At 38.5% G+C, this 20,149-nt stretch overlaps 1 protein-coding gene across 1 annotated transcript; it reads left to right on the top strand.

Moving 5' to 3' along the window:
• The first annotated feature begins 10,825 nt into the window (after positions 1-10,825).
• On the top strand, positions 10,826-14,799 carry LOC141905498 (uncharacterized). Its single transcript, XM_074794369.1, has 3 exons — positions 10,826-12,403; positions 13,642-13,756; positions 14,465-14,799. The coding sequence occupies exons 1-3, from the start codon at positions 10,826-10,828 to the stop codon at positions 14,797-14,799; spliced, it is 2,028 nt and encodes a 675-aa protein (XP_074650470.1).
• Positions 14,800-20,149: the final 5,350 nt, after the last annotated feature.

Here is a 20,149-nt window from a genome sequence, read left to right as displayed (position 1 = left end):
CTTCGCTTTCCCTACTATCTATTTTCTTTTCCAATCCAGTGATATGAATGAAATAAAAAGATTGAATTAGAAAAAATAGGGACAATACGGACCCAGCGAGTACCAAAAATATAGCGCCTGGAAACTGTAAAAAGGATTATAAACCCGAGTTAGTCGAGGCCTTTTCTCGTTGTTTTCTCGTAGATGACCTACGAAAATGGACCCCGACTTGATATTCTACCGCAATCCGCGTAGGTTTTGAGAATATAATTCGATACTTATACTTCTTTGCCTCGGCCAAAACTAGCATCCGCATGCACCGAATAGTCGATTATCGCTGAAAGCGCGTTGGTGGTCGCCAAACGTCCGGTAGGTCGTCCGTTATACCAAGGAGGCGTGAAGCCTCCCTGATCAAACCTATCACGAAACACACAAGAGAATTACATGGTAAAACATACAATCAACATTGATTCGTGTAGTAAAAAGTGCATCTAACGGAGATCACCGATTGCAAGTTTGGCGTTCTGTCAATAATGGTTTTGGAATTCACGCAAAATTGCAATTTCCAATGAACATGCGTCACACGATACTTCGTCTGCTGAATATCCGAAGGTTTTTTTGTGAGCTGTTCACGAGGATGCTGCCATATACTTATCATTCGGGATACATACAAAACCACGAATACATCAACGCTCTCCGATGGATGGCGTCATCGAAAGATGATGATTTCTTGTTGATGAAATACGATCGATGTATATTTTCGTATTTGCGCGCTGAGTCGAGTGAAGAATGCATCAATGTAATCGTATTATCTGAATTGAGGATCGGAAGCAAAACTCTTTTCTGACATCAATTTCCGAGAAATTTGATAAATACCATTTTCGTATAGTCTGTAACATTTCATATTGCGGTAGACTTCGCTCAAGTCAAATCTTTTAGGACAGTAGAAATGTGTCCGATTTGAGTGATATGCGAGTTGTATGCTGTTTATTTCATTTACAGTGTCAAAAAATATATTTAAAAAGATCCGAGCTGAACGGTCATCCGAGTTAAACGGATCTGACTTGGGCAAAGTCTATACAGTATAGTTCATTGAGTGGATTTCAAGCTTTTCAGATATCTAATCCCAATGAAAATTTTACTTGATAGGTATAATTTCACATATTGACAACAACTATCTGTTCATTCGTGGTTCAATGCTATGGTGAATATCCGATCACTCAGCTGTAAGAAATTACATCCAGAAACATTTCTAACCGTCACTTACGAAAAATCTGTTTTGACGTTTAATCAGCACTGAATGGATGAATCAAAAAGATGTTAGTTCTACGAGTTAGAGGCGACATTTCAATAAATGCGGATGGACGATGCGAAGCCTAGAATTACATCAATTTGAAGTCTAATAGCTCTGCCTAATTTCCTGTTAATTAACGTCAACAGTCAACAGCCGTAACTACGTACTTTCAGTCGATTAATAAATATTCAAATTGATTTCTAGTGTGAGATTTTTCATCTTATAACTGCGTCCACATCAGTTACATCGCGAAACTAATCATTATTGCAACTAGTCGACGCCGCTGACAAAAGTGTTAACTGAATTCAATTATACCGCATTGCTGATGATGCCGAAACTGATCCTTGATTACTGCTAGCAGAAGAAGGCTGATGCTTTTTTACTGATTGTTTAAGATCACAAGATATGACGGTGAAAAGGTCGTGCCTTACGTTGTCTCTATACGTATATATGTAAAGAGGTGGGCGATTTTTGTTTTGTTCGGAGTAAACTCCGACATTACGCTGTTTTTACAACATCAAAACTGCTCTGATGGGGAATAGGTAATGGTTGGACTCAATACTTGCGAAATTCTAATGTATCGGTAAATCGAATTTTTACTAAAATAATATCATGAGGCGATGTGTGTTTGACAATGACGTAAAACAACGACTGAGCAAACAGTAGCTAGACTGATACATAAACAGTGAAAGCCCGTTATAATGTCCCTGTTGGGACCAATGGAACACGTGGCGGTTTTTTATCGAATTTGAATTAGATTAGGAAAATTTGTTCACTGAAAAACGTTGGCGTATAGCGATCAATGGCATCGAAAAGGATGCCATTAAAACGGACCCTGACTGTAAATACGATCTGAAGGTCCATACCGGATGTTCACACTGGCCTTAGTTTCAAAATTCCCAGCCACTCGAGAAAGCAGTTTAAATTCTATCAAACTCATATCTTCGGCTAAGCCATGCGACGAGCAATGGTTAAGCAGTGGATTTACCGATATTCCGGTGTTATGTCTAATTGACAACGTCTGCAGGGGCAGTATGTACGCTATGTCATACTTATCCCTGCCGCTTATATTTTTCATACGCCCGCGGCGTTGGGCAGTCTACCTACAACATGTCTACCGCAACGAAGATTAAATTAGTATTTTTCATTATCCGCTTTCATTAAAACCCGCAGATCTATCAGAAATCTACGTAACATAAACCTCCCGTTGTCAGGAACACGCTTTCCTCTCTGTATTATGGATTTGACGCGAGCAGCTCGAAAAGAGAATGGTGTTTCGGCGACGCTCGCAAATGTGATCGATAGAAAGATTGACTTGCTCTCGCAGTTCAGTGTAGCAGCAGAATCTTCCGACATCGACAAGCTTCGGATATATAAATATATCTATATATGAAGTTAGCAATATACCCTACGAATACAAACAAAATGGACGGATGCGAGTTGATCGAGTGGAAACGCTGGAGTTTACTTCAATTTTCAATCGCAGGTATGTACCCGTACATAAATGATGATTTTCCTTTAGAAAATCTGACTCATCAACTCCAATGTATGAAAAGTAATGATCATCATAGGGTCTTTATCCGTTGTGTACGTTTCGATCTTGACTAATCGATATACCTTTATTTCAATTTGTTAGATTAAGACTTCGGAATTTATTATTTGCATTCATAACTGGATCAATAATTGAGGATCGTGGGTTTTCCATACGAATCTCGTTGAATACGGTGAATATGATTTCATGATAGGAATAAATTGTTCAAACACGACGAAATACCCTGATACCTGTATTCAACGAATTCAGATTCGATGGAAGAATCAGAAAACTTATCGCCCGTAATCACGTAAATTTAATTCCCAATTAACTGGACGTTCATTGTCTTCTAATCACACGCACTTTCTGGCCTCGAAACGGTTTTCTTTGCTGCCGTTATAGTACGAAGGGCTTCAGCGATCAGAACATATCATTAATGGAAATAAATTGCGCTTGTTTTTGTTGCAACGCAATCATAAAATATTTTATTGATGTAAATGCGACGATCTCTTATTTACAAGGCAGCAAACGGAAATGCAAACAACGTTGTTTCAGCGAATCAAGCCGGCAATTATTCTAATTGTAGTGCTAACATGATAAAAGTCGTCCGTTGCAATTTCTCTTATTCCGACGCTATTGAATAATTTCGTTTTGTTTACGAATTAGAAAATTCAATTTTCGTGTCGACGAAAGGCAAATTGCCATCGGGATAGCTCGGGTTTCACCTCTGGTTTGTAGTTATTCATGATCATTGCGAAAAGGTTGAAGTTCGTTCAATTGCTATGAAATAAAGAAATGCGCGCCGAATGTGATATTTCAGCTGTAAAAACCTGTTTACTGCCCAAAAGGCAAGTAACGATAAAATAACCTGAACGCAATTATCCGTTTTCACGCCGAGATGGTGAACATCCTTTGTCTTGGTAGGCGTATCGCTATGAAATAAGGTATCTTCTATTTTTGCTGGCGGTCTATATTCCTAATGGGGTTCTCTACTTGAATACGTGTCTTACTCATTTCGTAGCCATGATCCGGAAATTAAGCCAATACCAACGTTGATAGATATACTTATTGGAAAGGTCTTGTCGAGCTTTTTTGCGGCTATCGTGCAGATTCTATGAAAAATTAAGGTAATAGTGGTTATACTATACGGCTTAGCATATATACATGGAAGCTTTGACGCACCTTTACGGCTGAAAATGGCTTCTAAATCCTCATTCTCGTGCGCAAAGACTTTGACATTTAGATCTGATCATTCTAATAGTATCGCATTACTGCCACATATCTGGCGCTATATTTTGAAATCAATGCGCGCACATCGAACGAACGAAATGAGAATAAACGTAAGAAAAAGACTTCTTTCAGTAATGATTGACGTCGAACCAGCGCGTTACACCGGGCAGGTGAATGGCGATAATAAATCTTACAGCGTACAGCAAACAACGTCGTCTATTTCACCCAGTGATCATTGAACTAATGACTATCGACCGAAGCGTCTCGACCATGTAATGATATACCTTGTCTCAGTAAATCATATCTGACCCGGTATGTCACCTTTCGTCGGAGAGGTGTCGGTATCCGTTGGGTTTAAGAGGTTACTGTCTTCTTTTCCATTGTGGTAATCGATCTATGCGGTAATCGACGACGGCGTGGGAGATGAGAAACAATTCGGGCAAAAACCATGATTGATTTCTGCAGTAGCGGCATCATATGCGACACGGAAATTATTTCCGACTTAAGGATGCCTATTTAGTCCGTCCAACATTTACTAATTCGCCCTTCAAAAAGACCCATTAGGTTACCTGCTTATCAGCAACGAACGAGTGGTTGCACTTTCATCCAGGCATTAAGGGTAGCGCTTGATCACAGAGAATTTCGTTTTCAAAAAGCTATCAGGGCACTGGCTGAAGGGGATCTCCGTTTCGGCGGGAACAGATTTAAGCGGATGGCGACGGTTGCGGTGGTGGTAATGAATAATTTCACGTCGTTATGTATCAATCAATCGGATGCAAACTGGAATTCTAGATGATTTGAAGTGACATTCGTTGTAGTCATCTCCGTCTTAAGCCCAGCGTACAATAGTCTCATGTATCACACGAGATTTCGAAGCAATCTAAAATGAAGCCATATATCGGCCTTCAATCCCACAACGCACAGTTCACCATGTCAACAGACGATTCAATATAAAGATCGTAGAGTGGTGCTCAAATAACCCTCAACGTGAAATTACTTCCTAGCTTATTTAATGTCGGTCCATTACATTATTACACGGTATTAATCAACCATCAATCGCCATTGTATGTAATGAACGGGCAAAGTTGACCAGCTTCTGGGAATTGGTGAGGGATTTCTCATTTTGACATATATAGATTACTGTGATTTCTGCCAATTGTGACCTACGCAACGAATAGCCAAAGATATTCAAGGACGTTGAGCAGACGCGTTACATTTTCGACCTAATGACAACTCAATCAGCACCAGTTGAGTGCAGCACTTTTATCAGGTTGCTATAATTTCAATGCGTCTACAAAATATTTACCATCAAGATCAATAAAACGTCAATAATAAAACATCACGTTGACGTCTGAATTGCGGTGCAGCAAATAGCAGCCGTTCATAGATCATACTCTGACATACTGACGATATACAGAAAGATAATTTACATTTACTGAACATGAAATCGATAACCAGCTTCGAGGTGATGTGACGGTATAAACAAATTTGTGCATCAGTCACAGCTATTTTTCGGTCGCTCACTAATTAATTTATCAATGTCATGTCTAATTCGTGGAATGACATCAAACTGTGCGTGGATGGAGCTTCGTTCCAAATCAATTTGAATTTGCAAATCAATCAGATGTAATGTTATATATGTACATGTCAACCATTTGATCTAAAATCGAAAGTACGTTGTTAAACGAGGGTTAAAGTTTTTTTTGCCACAGTTTGACGTAGATGGGTTGCTCGTTTCATTGGCAGTAGAGACGGGGAGGGAATAAGGTGACATCATGCGATTTTATTCTCAGAGATTTGGTTTTATGAAATGTAAAGTACTTTTCCTTGCTTTGGTGAAACATGATAATACCATTACCGTTTCATCTGTCGCAACTTGTCATCCGAGACATTTTTCTAGGCTTTATTTGATTTCGGTCTGGTTCAAAGGAAATAAGGACGTGCGGATAGATATATGGTCAGGGGTTGAGGCCTTATTTTCCGCGATGCTCAGTTACACGTAAAGCTATCGGTACAATCTTAATCGACACTTCAACTATCCCATCCCCATGAAATGCAAAAATTGTATTAGCATCGGCGTAGATGGAATAAACCTGCCGAAAGTCGATAAGCATGATAAGCCTTTGTAGACGATGCGTTGAAAATGAAGACTTTTAATATCCAAGGCTATTTACCGACGAAAGAAAAATGTGCCTTCTCAGGATGTCAGTTGATATAACGAATCATACAACCCACATTCTAAAGGATGAAAACTGGTCCACACGCTATCACATGGAGACGACGGTTCTTCTTTTAACTAGAGATTCTATCATGATGCACAATGGAAACTACTTGATGTTTATATGGCGCATATAAAATGATGATGAGGATGGATATGACATGCCGGAGGCTTATCTATAAATAAATACATACCGAATACGCTTGATTTGCTTAACCCTTAAACAATACACAAAAATTGATTCTACCCCTGCCTGATATCAAAAACATGAAAGCGTTGAAATGCGCATACTTGATTGCCTGATGGGTTTTCCATTTTGTATGAAGAAATAACATAAGTTTCGATTTCATCTATTAGGTAAGATTTCATCAATTTGAGGATTATGTATGACTTATTCGGTATCTTGTTCGTTGATATCACGGGTCTCAGTACTGAACAAAATTTGTTCCGATGGAAATTTTTCCCTAAAAATGTTTGGCACTTCATGGTGGATTCTAAATAGTTTAATAGGAAATCCGTCGTAGTAGTAGGTATAGTAGCGTGTAGAGCATAATGGATAAGATTGATCTCACAGTTTTATGTAGCTTTTTCTTGCAACTTATCGCCTGTTTGGTGGATGAGGTCTGTGTGGATATTGCGTGGCCTTGAAAGAGGATATAAAAAGTTATACATGTTTCTATGGACAACCCATGTGGACGGCGAAAATAGATATGACATGGAATAGATACGTAATTGTTCTAATAAACCCTAAACAGCTACAATGGCTGGACAATAATAAATTGAGTCCCCCTTGGAAAAAAATTCGTCGCCATACCAATGACGATTGGATCTCGTCATTCGAGGTATTTTTACGTATCTCACTAAAGCATACAATCTTTCTCTCACACGAGTTTACTCCTAGAATTTATAACATGGAGAAAGAAAATGTTTGACAAAAAACAAAATGGTAAAATATGTGAAATATATGTACATCACGTGAAGCTGATGCAATGCATAACGAATAAAAACCGACTGTAGATCTGTAGAAACAGTTTATTTCCTTACAGTTTCGAGGTTAAAACTAAACATCATCTCAAGAGGAACAAAAAATACAATTTTACTGCAATGCATCTTTGCTTGTCAGAGTTCGGTTGCCTTCGGTCGAAACATGGCAAACATGAGGTAGATGTTTGATGCGTAATGTAATAATGATGATAATCAATTCTAATCAAATTACATCGCTGAATAATCAAATAATCGCGGTAACTTTTTTGCTGATGCAACTCTCTGAAGCCATACGATTCGAATTCTGTGAGGAATCAAACATTATCTATTATGCAAAACCCGCAATAGACAAATGCGTATATATCTGTTTAACGAAGTTTTCTCTTATACGATACTGATATACCGTGCTGAGTTATCTCAGGTGAATCTCAGTATTGTCGAAAACCAATTTCTCTCGACGGTTTCGAATGACGCCTGACTATCAGCGTTCATGGAAATTGATACGTAAATTATTTATTATACGCCCCAACGTTTAGTCCGTAGGCTATATACATGTACGTATAGTAAATATATCCGCTCAATGTGACCTTAATGAAATAGGAGATGTGTATCACTTTATTTCACAATGTCTTGTTTTCAAAGATTTAAGAATGCATAAGAAAATGTTTAAAGCTACTAATATAAGATATTATTCTTTTCTTTCCCTGTTTTATATAGATTTTTTAAGGAAATATCGTAAGAAATTTTATCTGTTTTCATATGTATATATATATATATATATATATGTATATGTGGAGAAAATAAAATCTAAATCTAAATCAGTTCATACTCAGACACCAATTTCCAATGCAATTCAATAATTCCTTACTTTCAAGTACTCGCGTATTTGGGGGGGGGGGGGGTGATGTGGAGCCGCGTGAGTTTAAGTAGCATTTACGTTTTACGTAATTCTAAAAAACGAATCTCATGTAGCGACTTCATTTCTATGTCAAGTAGACTCTTAGTGCCTATCGGGAAAGAGCTCCTTTCCTTCTGCGGGGAACGATTTTCGAGTGATACCGCGGCTGGTTCTATTCCCATGGAATTTCTTCGAGAGGCTTTTATCTCTACGAAAGGGCACTTTGCATGCTGATGGCCAAGCGGCCGTCATTTCCAGAATTTATTGCGGCGGATGACACTGGAACTGAAAGTGTAGCTTTATGATGCATAGAGCCTTTTTGGAGCTGTATTGTATCAATACGATTAGGACAAAAATCTGAACAATCCGATGCATCTTGTATACACAAAGAAAACGAATAGCTCCAACCTCGGGACGCTTTCACGCTGGCACCGTAATGTGACGCGGATAGATTTTCAAATTGCTGTCGCATCCGACCAGCTCTGTCTATTGTTCGACTTTACGGTAAACAGAGCTTTCTGTTCAGATAGAAATTACTGGCTCGTGTATGAAATTGGTGACTTCCGTAATCGGGTAAAGAAAGGGAAGCGATCAGTCATTTTGAAGACGGGAAAAAACCATCCAACAATCCCGAGGGTTGCAGGTAGATCAGACGAAGCAGAATAGTTCTACCGAGATATCTGATATGATACTGTATGTAAGGAACATTCTTAATATGACATTAAGTTGATGCTAACGCAATAGCTGCATACCCAGGTATTCAATGTGTATGATGTTCTGGATCTTTTCTTCCTTTTTTCGTTTGCATCATTGTCGTACTTATCAATCAATGTCAGCCATTAATTATTCAGAGAATTAGCCTTCAAATGCCTTCCAGTGCTTAATACACAATGTATGTTATGGTCATCTAATTTTCATTACGATTGATTTATATGGACAGACGCAATGAAGGCAAAATTGATTATTTATAGATGTTTTTCTTTCAAACAAAGTTACGCGCGCCGATCTCAATCTACGTATTCCGCGTAGCTTCGAGGGAAGACAATTTTCTCATAACTAATCAGTGTCACCAATCCAGGTAACGTAACATCACGAACGCTATGAGAAGAAAAATCTTTACTGACAAACAACTAATAGGAGACTTCTAATTTTTGTGTAAAATTGATCAGCTTTGCGGTAGGAGACAATAAAAGGTGGGCGCATAAAATGAATCAGAATTAACAACCAAGAAAGGATATGAGCATTACGAAGTTGGCTCGAGGAATACTTTTTGTGGGACCTTCCCAGTTTGGAGGAAGCCGCGTTAACACCTTTTATCGTCGTTTGTTCGGTCTATAATGAATGTTCCAAATATATCACTGGTGCAATAGGTGCGACACGTGCGCCCTTGTGGAAGGGAAATTGGCGGTAGTACAATGACACTTAATATCTCACGACGGGGTGCGGCGTCCAACAAATTTTCAATCCCACACATTCTATTTCATATAATGTGGGTATGAAAATTAAAAGAGGAGCTTTACGTAACGCATCTAAGGTCGTTTTTTATAAGTTGGATTACGGAGATCCACCGACGCACTTTTTCGGATTTTATCTTTTTCCCGGTGTCCGCTTATTTTTAAGCATAGGTATGAAAATAGAAATAAACATTCATAATTTTTCCCCACAGTAAATCCAAATTTTAAGTTACTGGCGCATGAATAGGTTTCAAGAGATTTAATGTTCTCGTTGATATACGAGATGAAGTATTTGTTATCTAGTGCTAAAACCATCCATTAACGTTTGCACGTACTATTTAATTCGGATTCGGAATGCTGATATGGTGAAACACAAGACAGTTTTGATAGCCTCATTCATCACTAATATCCGTAATGTCTTCAAATAAACAAATTGAATTGATCACATTTATTCATTTAGCTCAAAGTCGACTTTGACAATTTCTTAGTCAGCTAGCTGCCATTTTTGCAATTTTCGACACTTCGACCGCGATAACACCTGCGTATGCTTGTAAATGTGTTAATGGATCATACGTCAATTAGAGCTTACGCGGAATATCATTCATACCCCCCGTGAAGTTTTTGTGGATCATTTGGTAATAATTTCATTTATGTCTATCAAGACAAAGAGGAGAACAGCATAGTCTGCAGAGTTTGTGTGCTTTACATGTATGTTACTAGAAGGTAAATCATTCATTTCACGAATAATTGATAATTTCATAAAGCTTTTTCATGTTCTTTAAGTTGTAATACTGTAATAAAGAAATGATGTATTGGAGGAAGTCGAGAAGAAACCTTTCATTTAGAATTTATGTCATATGGTTAAAATCCATTGCGGTGTCAGTATATTCTTGTCGCAAGACAAAACTATTTTTATATCGAAACCTAATTACAATTAAAAGTAAGATCACGAGTCGGGTTTTTTCATGAAAGATGTTCACAAGTATGTCGTATACATTGAATTTAGATCCATGAAACTCATTTCATTCCACCGAGTAAAAACTTGCTGATAAAATCGATATTGACGCTGTTTGGCCATTTGGCATGAAAGAGGAACTTTGAAAATATCGTTTCTTTTATGTTTAGACATGGACTCTAAAACGTTTTAGGGTCCATGGTTTAAAACTCTCGGGGTATACACATCAATAATGCTTGGTTTTTAAATTATTCTTTCAGATAAATCATATCTATACTGACCATGGATTCAGTTAAAGAATGGGTGATAAATAAGTGTAAGCTTGTCATTAACGATGACGAACTATCACCGGGTTACACTAATGTTGTTACACCAAACAACATCCCAGCATTTACAATTCCGAGAACGTGTAGTTTAGAACAACAACACCGCTCCAGCAAAGAGCTGAAGACCGATCTAGGTGAGAATTGTAGTATCAACAGCAGTACAAGTGGCAGTCTGTCATCCTGTTCACCGTGCAGGTCTCCAACGTCGTACACGCCTCCGAATAATGACTTTCTGTTGCTACCTAGTTCACTGAAACATCCTCGATCAGCACCGGTCAGTCCGAGTCACAGTCCAACACTAAAATTCGGAGACGAACAATCCGTGTCGACCGATGATGTTTCATTTGATAATACGAATGCTGATCCACAGTCGTTGGCCGCCATGGGATTGGCGCATTTCAAAACGAAAACGCCTTTCGGGTTTGATACTCTAAAGCAGGCTCCGCATACTAGGCGAAAAGAAAGTTTATTCCATTATTTGGAACCGAGTGAAACGGGTGTACATAATTCTGTATCGACCCTTCAAGTTGGGAGAAGAAACTTTAGCTCCTGCGATACGGTGCGGATTGGCCTTTCGATACCTAGTTACCCAGAACAAGCGGAAATTGAAATGGACCGACCGATTTTGCAACGGGTACCTTCTAGTAGAAGGCGTAATATACAATCATTAGTTTCACCCTTGGCTATGCTTACGACGCCCGTAGTAACGTCTGCAAGCGTGGATTTAAGCCCAGGTGGTGGGAGCCCATCGCATGGTCTACCTTGGTCGACGAGTTCATCGCCCGTTAGTACACCGGACGCTGGTACAAAAATACGATTGAATTTCGAAGGCCTGATTCGTCGCGCCAGTAGTCGAGGACAGGGTGAACCGAAGATGCGAAACAGTATTTATCGTAGGCGAAGATCGTCGCTGCCCGGTTTGAATGAAAATAACAACGTGGCTAAAACATACGGTTTCAGGGTCCACGGACGTTCAGTGTCTGAGTGCGTGAATGAAAATAGTCAGTTCTCGATTAATGGAACCGAAGCTCGAACGAGCCTGAGCGCTAATTCAACGGAACTGACATTAAACGGTTCACAAAACTCTTTATCAACATCTTGTTCTTGTCATAGCGTAAAAGCTGTTAATCCGTTAGCCGAGTTCGGGGAGCTCAAATTCTCAGTGCGCTACGTACCCGAAAAAAGACACGTTCGCGTATTGCTGATCAGGGCCGAGCACTTGGTACTAAACGAACGAAACGAACAGAACACGAACCCGTTCGCGAAGGTTTGCTTGATGCCCGGTAAACTTCAAAAGCAATCGTCGAACGTCGCTAAACACACGACTGATCCGATTTTCAACGAAGAGTTTCACTTCCACGATATCGACGCGGATCAGCTGAGGTCGCTGCGCCTCCGCATCAAGATACAGAACAAAGTGGGCAATCTGCGACGTCCCGAATTGATCGGCGAAGTAATCGTCGGACTGGGCGAATTCGATCTACTCGAAGAGCAGCGAATGTGGAAAAAACTGGAAAGAAAGAACGAAAGCGACGTAAGTATATATACATATAGTTTTATTGCAATAAATATAACGTGCATTACGCTGATCCATTGCCCTAATAGTTAATGCCATGATTTCGTTTATCTGTGGGGGAAAAGAAACTAATCCGGTTTTCTGAAGAAATCTCTCGTATATTCTTGATTTCGGCTGCGCGCAGATCCGTAGAAACGCAATTACTGCACGTAGAGTTCCATCTCAACACCCGATGTTTTAACCTGGGGCGAATGCGTTCACGATGATGAAAAAAACCAATATTAAATTACATGTTTCTCAGTTCTTTGCGTACTGAAGCTTTTCTATGAAACACGTGCTTATCTATAATTACTATAATAAATCTATTTTTGGGTTAGTTTGATGGACTGGGATTGGTACAACAAACCCTATAGTAAATATGACTTAGTTGAGAGTTCCACAATTGTTGTTAAGATTAAACACTCGGGTGAATGTTAAAAAAGTTAATGAGCCTTTATACAGAATTCTCGATAATTCAACTTAAAAATCATCAAAGGTTCATCTTATAATTCTAACAGGTTTTAGTTGTATTTCTTAAATTTTCAGGATCAATAGACATTTTTATGTAGTTTTTTAATTATTCTTACAATTTTGAAATTTTCTTTATTACTTTGTAATGAATAGTGAGTCGAACTTCCAAAAACACAATTTGTTGAGTCTCATGAGTGTATCGGAAAATTTAACGCGTCGCTACTTTGTTAGAAATCAAATTTTTCAATTACGTAGGAAATAAGGGCACCAAGGTATTTGAAAAATGGTAAATAAAGATACAACTCGAAGATTGCATGCGTCATATTCTAAATTGGTTTCGATTGTGGAAGGCAGCGAAAATTATAAGCCTAATTAACGTTTATTTATTTACGCAAGCAAGGTGGTGTCTGACGTAGGCACGTAGGCGATTTGGTCTCCGTTTTGATAGTGTATAATGATATGTTCTACCCTTTCAGCGCGTATCGTTGTGGTTATTCATGTTCTACCCTTTCAGCGCGTATCGTTGGGGTTATTCAAATTATCCCTCAGTACACGCGATGAAGTCATCCATTTTACATGCTGGGGTCAGCTGACCCGTATATTTAAGAACAAGTTTAAATACTAACATTGAAAAAAAAACACAATTGAGGGAAAGTCCAATGGGCCACGCAAGGCATCCTCGCTAGTATATTAACATTATACTTATGGCTTTCATTTACAAGCATTTTTATTTCCCCCTTTTTCAGGAACTAGGCTTCATGCAACTCCGTTTATGTTTCGAGCCGAAAGACGCGCGACTTTCAATCACGATCGGTGAGATAACAAATCTACCGAAGCACAAGATTCACGGAGGCGCAGCAGGTGGGTACAGATGTATTTCGAGTTTCGTTTCGCCAGATATTAAACTACTAATGGCGTGTTTTTTTTAATCATAAGTTAGATTACGGATTTGATTGACTTAATGAAATAACAGGGTAGGGGGAAATTCTTTTTAGAAAGAATAGTTTTTTTCTCAAAACATTGAATTCGTTACTAATTAAGTGATCAAGGAATTTGAAAAGAAATAAAATTGCTTCATTCTGGAAGTCATTTTGGGTAAAAGAAGCCGAATATTGTCTATTTATTGCCTATTAACGTAGCTGACGCCGCCATTTTTTGCAAGTCACGCTATCTCCTGAAAAAAAAACCGATAAATATGTCCATTAGAACACCATTGTCAATGGCGATTTAATGTGTCTGATGTCAAAAGATGACTGTGGCAGTGGAAAAAAATTAAAAATAAAAATACACTTTTTACACCTACACATCGGAAAAGTTCGTCGGCGGATCCGTAATCAAACTGATTAATAGAACGGCCTAGATAAAGCTTCAAGAAGAACAAGTCGTTATTTACAAGAAAAATATCGCTATTCAATTTTTCAAGTAAATCCCTCTGAGCCCTAGAAAATGGGTAGTCAATAAATAACATCGGTTGGATCAAAATGCCAAGTATCTTTTTATCGTAAAAATATCCATCCGTTTTACACAGTTGTACGTTATCTAGATTCTGTGTCAATCGTTAAATTCCAGATGCGTATGTGAAAATAGAATTAATCCAGCAGGGTCGAAACGTCGAGAAAACGAAAAAGCAACAAACGTCGATCAAAAAGAAAACACTAAACCCAGCGTTCAATCAAACGTTTACCTTTGACGTCTCGCCGAGAATTGAAGATTTGAATTACACGTCCATCGTACTAACGGTATGCAACCACGAGAGACTGCGCCACGACGAAGTTATCGGGCAGGTGAAACTGGGACTGGGCGCAACCGAAGAGACCGAACTGCAACATTGGGGTCTGGTTATTCAGAATCCGGAACAGGAATTTACAGAGGTTCATTGGATCATGGAGCCGGATGGAGAGTAGGCCTAATTACACAGAATAGCGTGGGCTGTATCAGCAATGCATTTAGGTAAAAACGGTTCAATTCTGATGACTTTGACGTCAGTACAAGCTATCCATGTTGGAAGCGACGTTTGTCAGCGGTTAAGCTGCCGAGTCTTATCTAATATTAAATTTTGTTCGTCGGCTTTTACGTTTCGATCGATACGTATTTAGCTGGGAAAATATATCGCTGGTTTGCCATTAATCTTCGCATACGCCACGACACAGGAGATGAACGTACATCGATCGTCTGGCGAACAAACTTTCAATTTACCGGTCTTAATGGCTTGTGTTCGTCTTATCATCGTCTAGTCCCAATTACTGGGATTGTGATCGAGATGCGCCATTTTACAACACGTATGAGGAAGCCGGCGTCTTCCGTTGGCGGTATTTTATACGATCACGACATCGCTCCCCCCTGACAAGATGAAATGGTCATGTCGTTACTTGTCCATAACAGAAAAAAATATGATTACATTTCTACGGCGGGAAAAGCTAGTATTCGGATAATGGTGATTGTCAGTAGTTGGGAGTCGGGTTCTAATTATCACACAATTTCCAACTTGTATTTCTTCTTATACCTTAATCCAGGCGTATATGCACACATCGGCGTAACTAATAATATTAGTTGCTTCGATGCGAGAAGGTTTTAAAGAGAAAATGGAATCTGACCGATCGCTTACAGTTCTGTACATCCGCTGTGACCAATGGTCAGTCGGGCCTTCCTCTATGAATTTCCAAAGGCTAGATTTAGAAAAAAAGTGTATCTTTCTTTTTGATCATCCCTTCCTTCTATGCTTTTCGTTCATGTCGAATTTGTATGTCGTATGTATGTATATATGTAGCCCCTAGACTAATAAGAGAGATCAACCTTATCATGTATAATATCACATGTTGTTATAGAATGATAGTATTAATGGTATTTTTGAAATTGGACACAAAAAATTCATAGTTGAATCATCGATTGATTATTACATATTTCAGGATTATGTAAATGACAAAAGTGGTCTCAAAAAGGTTTTTTACGTGTCAAATAGGCCCAAAATGCGCAATAAATTTAAGTGGTTTGTTGTAAATACGTGATATATATTATGAAATATCTGTTGAATTGGTTGAGATAATAAAACGAATTAAATAAAGATTTAATATATGTTTTCCTTTCTGGGGTTCCACAGAAAGCGCCAACATGCGGCGTGAGATGAGTGAAGATAAAACGCTGAAATTCATATTCTATAAAAGCTAATTATCCCACAGTAGGAGGTTGAAATGAATTTCGTACCTCGTTCGTGAAGCGATAATCACAGGCATATTACATTTCGTGTCTGAACCGCCAGAGCAGTCGAAAGAATAGACCCTAAACAATTTTCTTGTTTTTGTAAAACTCGTTTGACATACCGCATATCATGTCGGTGAGATAGCCTTGTGAAATACATGTAGACTTGCTTTAGTCGTTAGATTACTCGGAAAATCCAATTCTCATTCCATTGTATCCCATATTATATAATGATAAATAGAATGATTTCCAGATTCTGAAAAATTAAACACATTTTCATCTGGTTTTTAAAACAGAGATTATCGTGTAGGTACTATTGATGTAAAAACCAATAATATGACTATCTATAAAATTTAATTCAATAGCATACATAGACAAGTTATTTGGAGATTCTTTCTCAATTACCGGGCGGTGTTGTAAAGACGAGCCCGGTTATGTAAAAAGAACAGTCCCGTGACCATGTCACTTCTTTCCAGCCTCTATACTCATCGTGGAGTAAGTATTCGACACCTCTACTTGAATAGAATATACACGTTCTCTGTTTTCTAATGGCTAATCCTGTCTAACCCCGGTTAGCCTTAATGTACAGATCGTCGTATAATCGCGAGAAGTATAGAAGCTATTGTATATCACATTAATGTCCAATATAAATAAGTTAGATTAACATAAATGGCATTAACCGCGGACACGTTACTGAGAGCAATCATAAACATATATTGTTATATACCCTGAGCACGACTAGTGGCCATTACTATATGTAGAATTTGATCAGGTGAGTCTCCTATTTTTTAGATGGAATAGATGTCCGAGTTTTCGTTTGGAGTTTATGAACTCGAGATAAAAGTTACGCAATGCAGGAATCAAACAAATCAACGGTGAATTGGTTGGTTTCTTGATTTTCTTTTATTTTGTCGGTTGTAACCTACGATATTTCAATTCCATTTAGTTCCAATTCATATTTGCAGCTGGAAAAGAAGACGACGGGAAAATCTGAAAGTGTAAATTTAATCAACAAACAGCACTAACCGTATCACACTACTACTGATCTCTTATCATAATACATGTTCATTTAATTTCCAGTCGGATCCATCGACAAGAGGACGAATGACTATCGCTGATGAAATCTTAAGAAGTCGCATTTGAACAAAAATACCACCATTTGGTTATTACTGCGTAAAATGTGGTTCCACAATAAAGACCGGACCTCGCATCACAATACGCCCAGGAAGGATTCGGCCAGTTATATTTCGATACTAGCGTGTACAGAACGAGTACAGTCGTTCAAATCGTCTTCCTCTTCGGTCGGCGCTCACAAACAACAAACCGTACCACAGCGACGACCGCGAAGTCTGCCGCATATGACGGATAACAGCAATCCTGCGGTGTCCGGACGACGGATGGAATGGCTGAGAAATAAACTAACACGCAGTACCGATTCGTTATGTAATCCGAGGATGAAGCGTGACGCTCCTTTCAACTGCACTGCATACCGACCGACGTTTACAAAGACAAGGCGGTCTAAACAGCGGCTTCAGAAATTGCCTCCGATTCCTACTTTTCACACGGAAGGCTCGATCGTAACACTGTCCGCTCCGTCAAATTCTCCAGTTGATGATATTCAAACAAACTCTACTGACGTTATGAATCTAAATACAGCGGTGAAGGAAAGTTCATCGGCTGATTTAAACGAGATAGCACGAACGGTCCCCGAGGTGACTTTCCATCAGCAAAAGATGAGCAAAAATTCGACGCAAAGAACCAACGCAAATGAAATTGCGTCAGAGAGAAAAACATTAGGAATGAAATCGAATAGACGTATGAAAATTCACAAAAGCGTTCTTTTTGCTATACCCGAACTTGATGACGATGACGATGACGACGAGGCAAACGAACTAAATGATAACAGATGTAAACAAAACCACTCGTCAAAATACGATTCGTCGAACGTCGAGACTTTGAATTATATCAGAAATCCCGAATTAGTGCCGATGAAACCGGATGAGAAAAACTTTTTTCTCAGCGTGAAGATCATCCGACAGAACAACAGGGCAATAAGTTCGTCGTTGAAGAAGAGTTCGGGGAAACTGTCAGAGAATCGTCTGCATAATTTAAGATCTCGAGATGTTCAAATCATTCGTCGTATACAGAACAGTTTACCGGAAGGGACTCGCTTGCTTTTACCGCCGCTCAAACCCCACAAAGGCAAAAAGGGGAAAAAAGTGAAATTTCTGAAGGACGGATAACATTTCGAACCGATCTATGAGAATCATTTAAGTATGTATGTGATATAAGAATTCAGTTGAATATAAAACTATTCTAAAATCCTAGGCTTGTTCATCAATCATTCATTCATTTTTCTCAGATGATGAGTGATGATTTTTTATAATGTTTTCTACATGTAAATGGGCATGTTATTTATGGGTAGATGATATTTTGAAAAGATGATCGAAGATAGGCATTTCTTCATTACTCAATTTCTAACATTTCATATTCGATCTTATGTATTTGGGCAGGGCTAAGCCTCAAAATAGCCAACCCTGAATATACAGTCTCCGAATATTTCAAATCTATGAATCTGAATAACGTTCACCAGCATCGACCATTCAAAAATAGCTTCACATATTCACAATATGAAATACTTTTCGCCGTTGCATAGTAAAGCAGGTAATGACATAGACAGGACAACCATGAAGTTACGTGTAGAAAATCAATACAGGAATGTACGGTACATTTTTTCCATTTTTCCTTAGGGGTTTATACTTTGAAAAGAAAATTGCTATGATCGGCACTTGCCACACAGGAGTTAGTTGTAGCAGCATGAACTGGGACCGACAAGGGTTTGGAACGATCCTTTCTGTTTGGACCCAACACGAACAATCTCTCTCCCCTCAACAATGGAAAACAAATCCTCAGTTATTGCAGAGAACTTCACCGCTGACGTTGTGACCACTGCCATGGGTCTATTTAAGCCCCATCCCCGGTGTAAATATATACACCACGCCGACTACAAACCGTTTCACGTGAACATGTATCTACAGGTAATGAACTACATTATTTTCGGTATTGCCATTTTTGGAGTGAACGGAAATGTGTTGTCTTTTATTATACTGAGTAAAGAACGTTCGACTAATACCAGTATATTCTATCTGAGATGTTTGGCTGTTGCCGACATTTTTTTGTGTCTTTCGTATATTTCAATAGACTTTCATTATCAGTTATACAGTCGAACTTTGTTACTAGACATGACTGCTGAAATAAACCACGCGATGAAACGGATTTTTTCATATACTAGAAATCTTCAAGTTTTTTTCTCGAATATTGGAGATCTTATCACGCTTCTTATAGCTATAGACAGATATATCGTTGTGTGTTGGCCTCTTAAAGCAGTTCGGGTTATATCCAAGAAGAAAGGATATGTCTACATTTTATTAATTCTGTTGATTTGTGTCTGCGATGAAGCGAGGAACTTTTTCATATATAAAACTCATCGTTCCATAAATCCATGTACTGGACACGAGAGATGGACGCAGAAATTAACTCATTTTGCAAAAAACATATATTTGAAATATTATGAGTCATTTATCCGTATTCCAATATTCATTTTCATTCCAACAGTAATAGTAATCGTTATAACTATACGATTAATTTTCACGTTGAGATCGGCAGGATCTGCGAGAAAAGCCATTTCTACAAATGCAACGAGTAGCGACCGTAGTTTAACGATGGCATTAATCTTAATTTTATGTTTCTTTTTATCGAAGAAATCATTTGCAATCAGATCAGCTGTTATCAATCTAATCAAAACTTTGAATGGTAGCCTCGGTTACGGTTATACGGCCCTATATTTGAATGCTTTTCAGAAATTGATAAGGATGATAGTTGCATCTACGAACTTTTTCATTTACTGCGCTTCTAGGCAACGTTTTCGAAATCAACTGAAAGTGTTATGCCACTGATGAAGAATTGAAACAACTATCTACATACGCGTCAAGGAGATGGAATGAATAATTTGAAAATAGATACTTAAACTGCGCTTAGATTGATAGTACGCTGTCGCCC

This window comes from Tubulanus polymorphus, chromosome 5 (genome assembly GCF_964204645.1).
Source record: "Tubulanus polymorphus chromosome 5, tnTubPoly1.2, whole genome shotgun sequence".
NCBI lineage: Eukaryota > Metazoa > Nemertea > Palaeonemertea > Tubulaniformes > Tubulanidae > Tubulanus > Tubulanus polymorphus.
The sequence above is the reverse complement of the archived record's forward strand: the minus strand, read 5'-3'. Positions and strand labels throughout refer to the sequence as shown.